The 9,896-nt window shown below is 39.0% G+C and overlaps 1 protein-coding gene and 1 long non-coding RNA gene across 2 annotated transcripts in view; one reads left to right on the forward strand and one right to left on the reverse strand.

Annotated features, from left to right (window-relative positions):
• Window positions 1-220: 220 nt before the first annotated feature.
• On the reverse strand, window positions 221-874 carry LOC115005709 (uncharacterized). The gene is made up of 2 exons (XR_003831976.1): window positions 723-874; window positions 221-340 (listed from the first exon to the last, which is right to left on the reverse strand). It is a non-coding gene; the product is annotated as an uncharacterized LOC115005709 (long non-coding RNA).
• Window positions 875-9,460: 8,586 nt separating this feature from the next.
• LOC115005710 (26S proteasome non-ATPase regulatory subunit 3-like) overlaps window positions 9,461-9,896 on the forward strand; it is a 10,333-nt gene continuing 9,897 nt past the window's right edge. Inside the window, exon 1 of the mRNA XM_029427660.1 lies at window positions 9,461-9,761. Coding sequence (XP_029283520.1) covers window positions 9,599-9,761 — 163 coding nt within the window. The 5' untranslated portion in view covers window positions 9,461-9,598. The remainder of the gene's footprint in view (window positions 9,762-9,896) is intronic.

Raw genomic sequence — 9,896 nt, forward strand, 5'->3', positions numbered from 1 at the left:
GATCTCGATGTTGAACTTCAGGAAGCGTCCGTCCGGAGACGAGTCCATGGCCTGCGTCTCCTCCTCGTCGCGCTCCTACCTTACTCGGTTTCCATGGAAACGAAGCCGCCGTCTCTTCCCCCGAGTCCGAGCTGACCGGATTGGTCAGAGGGTTCGCGGCGTCTGATTGGACGGCGGGGGTCGTCATGGTTACAGGAGGAGGAAGAATTTACTCTTCTTCTTCAGGTCTCTTCTTGGTTGGCTCGCTGGGCAGCGTACTCCTCGTGGCCTCGGCGCCAACGGTTCGAGCCCCTCGCTGTGATGTCACAGGAGTGGGAGGAGCCAGCGGACGGTGTTTGAACTGCAGTTGGACACACGAAAATTATTTTACACGTTTCTTTTAATTATTTTAAAAATGTTTTATTCTTTATTCTTATTTAAATTGAATTTGTTTATATTTTCTGCAGCTCCTCCTCATGTAATAAGAATAAAAATACATTAAATAAATAATACTCATGATAATAATAATAATAATAATAATAATAATAATAATAATAATAATAACTATTAATAACTAATTTACTGTATTGACATTCAAAAACATTTAAATCAAATGTTAAATTATAATACATTATATTATACTATATTATAGTAAATTGTAAAATGTATTATTACATTATATAATAATAATATTATAATAATATAATATTACATTACATTATTATTATTAATATATATATTACAGGGTCACCGGCAGTCCTCTTTTCTCCTTGTCCTTCTTCTTCATAATGTGAGTGAAGTCCTTCTGCACACAGAACTCTATCAGCAGAGAGCAGACGGCTCGAGCTGCAGCAGCCACGCCCACCAGACACACGTCATCAGTTTATATTAAAACATTTTTTCCATTGATAGATTTCTTCTTCTCCTTCTTCTCCTTCTTCTCCTTCTTTTCCTTCTCCTTTTCCTTCTTCTCCTTCTTTTCCGTCTTCTTCTTCTCCTTCTCCTCCTTCTTCTTCTCCTCCTCCTCCTTTTCCTTCTTCTTTTCCTGCTTCTTCTCCTTCTCCTTCTCCTTCTTTTCCGTCTTCTTCTTCTCCTTCTCCTTCTTCTTCTCCTTCTTCTTCTTTTCCGTCTTCTTCTTCTCCTTCTCCTTCTTTTCCGTCTTCTCTCCTTCTTTTCCTCCTTCTTCTCCTTCTTCTTTCCTCCTTCTTCTTTTCCTTCTTTTCCTGCTTCTTCTCCTTTTCCTTCTTTTCCGTCTTCTTTTTCTTCTCCTTCTTTTCCGTCTTCTTCTTCTCCTTCTCCTTCTTTTCCGTCTTCTTCTTCTCCTTCTTTTCCTCCTTCTTCTCCTTCTTCTTTCCTCCTTCTTTTCCTGCTTCTTCTCCTTTTCCTTCTTTTCCGTCTTCTTTTTCTTCTCCTTCTTCTCCTTCTTTTCCGTCTTCTTCTTCTCCTTCTCCTTCTTTTCCGTCTTCTTCTTTTCGTACTTCTTTTCCTTCTCCTTTTCCTGCTTCTTCTCCTTCTTTTCCTGCTTCTTCTCCTTTTCCTCCTTTTCCTTCTTTTCCGTCTTCTTCTTCTTCTCCTTTTCCGTCTTCTTCTTCTCCTTCTTTTTCTTCTCCTTCTCCTTCTTCTCCTCCTTCTTTTCCTTCTTCTCCTTCTTCTCCTTTTCCTTCTTCTCCTTTTCCTTCTTCTCCTTTTCCGTCTTCTTCTCCTTCTCCTCCTTCTTTTCCGTCTCCTCCTTTTCCTTCTTCTTCTTCTCCTTCTTCTCCTTTTCCTTCTCTCCTTTTCCTTCTCCTTTTCCTTCTCCTTCTTTTCCGTCTTCTTCTTCTCCTTCTCCTTTTTCTTTCTTCTCCTTCTCCTTCTTCTCCTTTTCCTTCTCCTTTTCCGTCTCCTTCTTCTCCTTCTTTTCCGTCTCCTTCTTCTCCTTCTTTTCCATCTCCTCCTTCTTTTCCATCTTCTTCTTCTCCTTCTTCTCCTCCTCCTTCTCCTTCTTCTCCTTTTCCTTCTTTTCCGTCTTCTTCTCCTTCTTCTTTTCCGTCTTCTCCTTCTCAGTCTTCTCCTTCTCCGTCTTCTCCTTCTTCTCCTTTTCCTTCTTCTTCTCCTTCTTTTTCTTCTTTTCCGTCTCCTTCTTCTCCTTTTCCTTCTTCTCCTTCTCATTCTTCTTCTCCTTCTTCTTCTCCTTCTTCTCCTTCTTTCCGTCTCCTTCTCCTTTTCCTTCTTCTTCTCCTTTTCCTTCTTCTCCGTCTCCTTTTCCTTCTCCTCCTTCTTCTCCTTCTTCTCCTTCTTTCCGTCTTCTCCTTCTCCTTTTCCTTCTCCTTTTCCGTCTCCTTCTCCTCCTTCTTTTCCGTCTCCTTCTTCTCCTTCTCCTCCTTCTTTTCCGTCTCCTCCTTCTTTTCCATCTTCTTCTTCTCCTTCTTCTCCTCCTCCTTCTCCTTCTTCTCCTTTTCCTTCTTTTCCGTCTTCTTCTCCTTCTCCTCCTCCTTCTTCTCCTTCTTTTCCGTCTTCTCCTTCTCCGTCTTCTCCTTCTCCTTCTTTTTCTTCTCCTTCTTCTCCTTTTCCTTCTTCTTTTCCGTCTCCTTCTTCTCCTTCTCATTCTTCTTCTCCTTCTCCTCCTTCTTTTCCGTCTTCTTCTTCTCCTTCTTTTCCGTCTTCTTCTTCTCCTCCTTCTTTTCCATCTTCTTCTCCTTCTCCTCCTTCTTTTCCATCTTCTTCTTCTCCTTCTCCTTCTTTTCCGTCTTCTTCTCCTCCTTCTCCTCCTTCTTTTCCGTCTTCTTCTTCTTCTCCTTCTTTTTCTCCTTCTTTTCCGTCTTCTTCTTCTCCTTCTCCTTTTCCATCTTCTTCTTCTCCTTCTCCTCCTCCTCCTCCTCCTCCTTTTTCTTCTTCTTCTTCTCCTTCTTTTTCTTCTTCTCGCCCAGCAGTGTTCGTCTGCGTTGAAGCAGCAAAGACTGCTGTCAATTATTACAAGAAAGAACGGACAACAATCGATCGTCAAGGATACTTGTGAAGCGATGTGTTGTGTGGGGCCGTCTCCAGCTTTCTGTGGCCAAAAGAGGATAAAATGTTGCGTTTATGGACAAGACAAGTGCGTCGATGAAACCAATGATTTGTGCACTTTGAGAGATCGTGTTTCCAACAAACTGCTCGCCAAGGAAATGAGATTCAAAAAAGAAACTCATAATCGGTCTAGACCTACTGTATGTCACGAGTTTACACCAGGCCCTTAAATTAAATGAACTACACAAACATGTGGGTAGGCTATATAAGGAGATATACAAACATGTAGGCCGATATGAAAGGCTTCAATCCTTCTCCCAGCACAGGAACATTAATCATCTCCAAGTTGCTGACCCAGAGTGCCCTCTACATCCGCATGTTCCAGAGAGTTAAGGAACGGGCCCCATACTTTTTAAATAGTTCTTGTTTTCCTTTAATTGAATAGGTTATGTTCTCTAATGAGACACATGCAGACATTTCTTTTAGCCATTTACCAATACTTGTTTACATTTCTCCATGAAAGTGCTATCATACGTGTTGCCTGTAGCAGACAGAGATTTAAAAAGATTTGTTCTTTCTTCCTTATGTTGTGTTCTTGTGGGTAACACCCTAACACAAGAAGCCTGGGCTCCATGCTTAACTGCAATGATAGAATCTCTTCTATCATACATTTAACCTCCTCCCAAAACGTTCTTATCTTGGTACACTCCCAAACACAATGGAAGAACGTTCCCTTGGATTGTCCACATTTAAAACATAAGTCTGGGATATTACCATTAAACTTGTTTAGCTTGTCTGGAGTAATATATGTACGCATTAGCCAGTTATATTGTAAGAGCTTAAGACGGGTATTCGCTGTTTGTGATTGTGCTTTCTTGCAGGCACCTTCCCACTCATCAATTGAAAGGTCTTCTTGCAAATCCTCCAATTTCTAAGTTTCCCTTCGGAGGACTCGGGGGACGCAGATATAAGCAAGTTATAAAGTGCAGAAATTAAGTGTTTCCCCCCTACAGTCCTTTAATATTGTGTTCTCTAGTGGTGAGTATGGAGGTATAGATCATAACTGTTTTTGGTTTGCTCCAATAAAGCTTCTAATTTGTAAAGATTTGTAAAAATGTTTCTGTGGAATGTTGTGTTGACTTGCAAGCTCCTCAAACGCCATCAGTTCATCATCATTGAGCCGATATAGATCCTGAACTCTCTGTACACCCTTATCTGAGCAAACCTTAAACCCACTATCAGCTCTGCCTGGAGTGAAGTCATCATTTCCCCAAACTGGACTAAAGCGTGAGAGAAAGGGGCCCGAGTACTTCCTCACTTCATGCTCTAATCATGTTCCTAGTAATAGGGTTAGTGTTTCTTTGTACGTTTCTTCAGACGAGTACAAACACATGGGAAGAGGTAGCTCTAAACATTGGGACTCCATCTCTCTCCAGGCAGGGAGGTTGTTGTTTGCAAAATAAAACATCGTAGTCCTTAACTGAGTTGCCCAGTAGTACCAGAGAGGATTAGGACACGCAAGGCCCCCCCCCCCCCTCTATCATAGGGCATGTACAGGAGGGTTAAGTGCAAGCGGGCTCGTTTGTTGTTCCACAAAAAAACTTAAAAATAATTTCCTTAACTTTGAAAATAAGTTTGGAGGGGGCAGGGGGATGCTTTGGAATAGATAGAGCAATTTGAGGAGTATGTTCATTTTTAATATACTAATATATGGACGTCGGCTTCCATCCATCAATTGTTCTGTAATTGACTCCATAACAGCATCGTAATTAGAATTCACCACATCTGTTATATTGGGCACTACTTTTACACCAATATGTAAAATGATCTGCAACTTTAAACTGGGAGACTGATGCAGTCGGACTACTTCTCTCTTTGGAATTTAATAACATTATGGAAGATTTGGAATGGTTCATTTTGTAACCGGAAGATTCACCAAATGTTCCCATCACTTCTAATAATACTGGAATTGATCTCTCCAAGTCTCTGAGAAACACGATGACGTCATCAGCATATAAAGCTAAGCGGTGGTCTGTTTGACCTATAGTTGTACCAGAGATCTTTGGATGAGACCGAACAGCTATGGCCAGCGGTTCTATTGCCATTATAAACAAAAGTGGTGATAGAGGACACCCCTGACGGCACCCCTTGTGGATCTTAATTTGTTTCCAGGTTGTATTATTTGTAAGTATTTCTGCAACAGGGTCAGTGTACAACAATTTAACCAATTTACAAAAACATTTACCACATCCAAAGCGTTCGAGGACATCAAGAAGATATGGCCATTCGACCCTATTGAACGCCTTCTCGGCATCTAACGATATGAGAGCAGTATCTGGCATTTCCTTTTGGCTATGTAGAATGTTCAGCACCCTCCTGACATTATGAAACCCTTGGCGCCTCTTAATAAACCCATTCTGATCTTCCTTAATTATCCCTGGGAGCAGGCCTTTACACAACACCTCTACGTGCGAGTTGAGAAGGCTTATTGGTCTTAGGTTCTCACATCTATTGCAGGGTTTCCCTGGTTCTGGTAACAATGTAATCAAGGCTTCTCTCAGTGATGGCGGAAGGATTTCATTTTTAAAAGATTCTAATAACATATTGAAGAGGGGCGTTTGTACTTTATATTTAAACCTGTTGTAGATATCTATAGGTAGGCCATCTGGCCCTGCAGCCTTCCCACATTTCATGTTATCAGTTGCATCAGAGATCTCTTGTAATGATACTTCAGCTTCCAGACGAGGTCTGAGTTCTGTTGGGACACTAGGTATATTGAGAGTGTCTAAGAAGTTATTTTGACTTGTCAGATCTGTATTTATGTCAGAGTTGTATAAATTTTCATAGACATTTTTAAAAGCCTCATTTCTTTCTATAGGATGGACTATATCATCTCCCTTATTGTTCTGTATTAACATAATGGATCTTTCAGTTTGTAATTGTTTAATGTGTCACGCTAATATCTTTCCAGGCTTCTCTTCTTGGTCGTAAGATGTTTGTTTGAGTCTTAGTAGACTTGCCACTGCTTTAGAAGCTGACAGTTCATTATACTGTGACCTCAGTACCGAGCACTTCTTGTTGTACTTTGGTGCAGGGTTTCTGAAAGGCCTCACTCTCCAGGGTTTTTATTTTCGATTCCAACATTGTCATTTTCTGACGAGCTTTTTTGGATTTGGAACTTGTGTAGTTAATAATTTGGCCTCTAATAAATGCTTTAAAAGCTTTTTCATCTTATAGATGCTGATGTTTCCGATGTATTCGTCTCAAAATATAAATCAATTTGTTTGCCAAGATACGTGACAAAATCTGAGTCTTGCAACCATTTTTGTTGGAATCTCCATTTAGGAGGATCTCTCGTCAGCCGTGAGTCGACATAAAGCAGTGAGTTTGGTGTATGGTCCGAAATAAGGATTCCATCATAAGTGCCGTCCCCAAATTTGAGAAGTCAAATTTGCTGAGATCAAAAAGTAATCAATACGGGAATAAGATTGGTAAGAAGCAGAATAGCAAGAACACTCTATAGCATCAGGCTTTAATTCTCTCCAGATGTCCTTCACATTGAAATCTTTCATAATATTAAGTAATACTTCCCTGCTGTTGGTGTGTGATGTATCTACGCCCCCTGACCGATCCTTTGTTGGATCCAATACACAGTTAAAATCCCTGCTGTGATGTGATTACCAGTAAATGTTGAAAGGTATAAAACAGGTCCCTGAACATACATATAAGTATATATATATATATATATATATATATATATATATATATATATATATATATATATACATACATATATACATATATACATATACATATATATATATATATATACATACATATACAAGATAATACATGTCAATGGTAATCACTTCCACCTTATTTATCTGGGTATTCTGTGACTGTGCCAGAGGGACCATTCGACTCCCCATAAATACAAAGTTTCTGAGCTCTACACATCACACAAGTAACTTCCTCATTACGTGGCTCATCACCTGCTCGTTGTCTGTCCCTCTTCACATACCTGTGGTAGGCTGTCTGCAACACCCAAACATCCAGACACTTTGACTTGAATCCTGGGTGATCTGTTCTGCAGGTTGTTTGCACCATGTCCCTCATATTCATTGAGTTCCTCCATGACATCCTTTTAGACCGTCTCACCTCAGTACACTGACTATACTTTATAAAGCAGCGCTGTCCTCTGGTCTGTTTGTTAGCTCATAGCTAATGCTTTATATACAGCTCATAATATAGGACATATCAGACACAACGATAGAACCTCAACCGCAGAAACTTCGAGAGAGAATCAAGTTATCAAGCTTTACAGACGTCGATGTGTCCAAGTAGAGAAGTGATTGCGAGCTAACGATAGCTATCGATCTATTTACGATCGAGGATAATGTTACGTTTTATTATGATGTCTTTACTATATATTGAGAAGTTCTATGAACTATAGTTAAATGTATATACCTGTCTGTGTTCTGTTGTCGCACAGGATCTCCGCCAAATCCAGATTCACGTCACCATCATCCGCATGTTCGCTCCCGTCTGTGTCTCCATCTTGAACACTGTCTCGCGCTGCTCTGTTTCCACCACGTTAAACTCACCCACATGATCTAAATCCACGACACCGGCATCCTCTTCATAAACGCCTCTTCTTGAAGGTGCAACGAGTCTATTGACGACTCACTGTCACTCGATTCTGTGGAAATATCCGAGCCAGAGTCCGACATCGCCACGTCTGCCGTGCTGTCTGTGTATTCAACTGGTGGACTGTGTTCTACTTGTGACGTCAGAACACGGCGTCGGGTGTTTCCGGCAGTGTAAACATCGATGGTCGACATACTAAATCATGATTTATTAAATACTGCGATCATTGTGTCATAAATAGGGTTAGGGTTAGGGCCTCTGGTGCTGCTGCTGGAGGACTGGGATCTGTGTCTGTGTGTGAGGAGAAGCACTGATGTGGTGACGCTGCTCACCATGGTCGTCTCCTACCTGCTCTACTACGTCCGGCGGAACCAGCAGGATGCCCGGCGCCACGTGTCTTTTTACAAACTTTTCTTTACTTTTACTCAACATATTGACTGTTTGGTGTTCCTAATTATTCTTAACTTATATTCTCTATATTATTAAAGCTGATGATACAGATTAATCTGCAGTACATCCAAAACATATATTTACTTGCTGTTTCTCCTGAATCTGTTGCTCTTATGTGTTCAGTAAAAAGGCTTAAAATCTGCTCTAAAATAACATAAAACAGGGAAACTTGAATTAAAATGCTGGTTCCAGATGTTTTTATAACTCATGATAAAGTTTAATTGAATGTTTAGTTTCGTTGTGTTTAGTAGTGTGAAGCCTCATTTTAAAATATAACAGAACATAAACATAACATTAACATGATTATTATTATTATTTTCCATATAAACAAATAATATTGTCAAAAGATAAATAACTAGAAATACACAATAATAAACAATAATTATGATAATACATTAAATAATTAATTAAATGATAATAATAACATTAACATTACCAATAACAATATCAACAACACCAATAATAATAATAATAATAATAATAATAATAATAATAATAATAATAATAATAATGATACTATTACTTTTATAATTTTCAGGTACTTTTAATTTAATTATTTATTGTTATTATTGTTATTGTTATTGTTATTGTTATTGTTATTATTATCATTATATCATCTTAGTTATTTATCCGAATCAGAATTGTGACACAGACAGAAACAAACTGGACAAATAAAGTTAAAGATTAGAAATAACTATTATATAAATATATAAATATATATACATAAAGCAAATTAAAAATAAACAATAAATGTTGAATGGGTGGAAATGTAAAGTATTTACAGATTGTTAGACTTTAAGGGTCACAGAAATCAACATTTTACAGGAGGACTGAATCCATCCCATCATTACAGGAAAAAAGAACACACTTTATTTTCAAATAATTAATTTGATAATGATGTTGGAATCTTTTTAAATTAAAACGTAACAATAAAAAAAAGTGATTGTGTTGTTTTCCTAAAGGATGTATTATCTGAAACTTCTTTCTAATTCCACAATTTTATATTATTATAAGATTATTATTATTATTTTTATTGTTCTATCAAGACACCTAATATTTGTAAGATTTATAATATTTGTCTAGTGGGATTATTTACCCTTGGTTATTTTGTTGTTGTTTTATTTATATACTCAATCTGTATTATATGTTTTCTTTAATTACAAAATATAATAAAACAAACAAACAAGACTTCTCTATCCAGTTTAATTGAATTGTATTTATTTGAATTGTAATTAAAAAATAATTGTGTTAATGTAATGTACATACTAATATCTGTTAGTTAAAGGTTTTACCCGGTCCACCTGCAGTGACTGTGAGTCGAGTCATCTGTGAGTCGAGTCATCTGTGATCGATTATCTGCTCTGCTCTGTTGTTTCTGCGATCATCTTATACCGTCTGAAGTATCCCACAATCCCTAGCGCTTCACAATATTGCCAGTCATTGCTGAGGCACACTGAAGTGACTCCAGTTATTAATTAATATTAATCCAAGTTCTTAATATTTCTCAGTACTGTGAGCGGTTTGTCTCCCAGACATCATGAAGGAGACAGCGGCCAAGCGGCGGGGGGACAAGGCGGGAGGCTCCAAAGCCGAGAAGCCAAAGGAGCCGGCGGGCCCCGAGCCCCAGGACGTGGAGATGCCGGAGGAGGACGCGGCTAACGCGGCTAAACCCAAAGAGCTGGACAGTCTGACTCTGGACGGTAAACTTAACGTTACTGAAGTTAAATACTACCGTTAAAACCACCGGCAGCTGGTTTACTGTTGGTTCACCTGAGAGGCGGATAGCCTGTTAGCGTCACCGGCTAACAAACTGTGTCATGAAGCTAACCGTTAAT

This window comes from Cottoperca gobio, unplaced genomic scaffold (genome assembly GCF_900634415.1).
Source record: "Cottoperca gobio unplaced genomic scaffold, fCotGob3.1 fCotGob3_348arrow_ctg1, whole genome shotgun sequence".
Taxonomy (NCBI): Eukaryota; Metazoa; Chordata; class Actinopteri; order Perciformes; family Bovichtidae; genus Cottoperca; species Cottoperca gobio.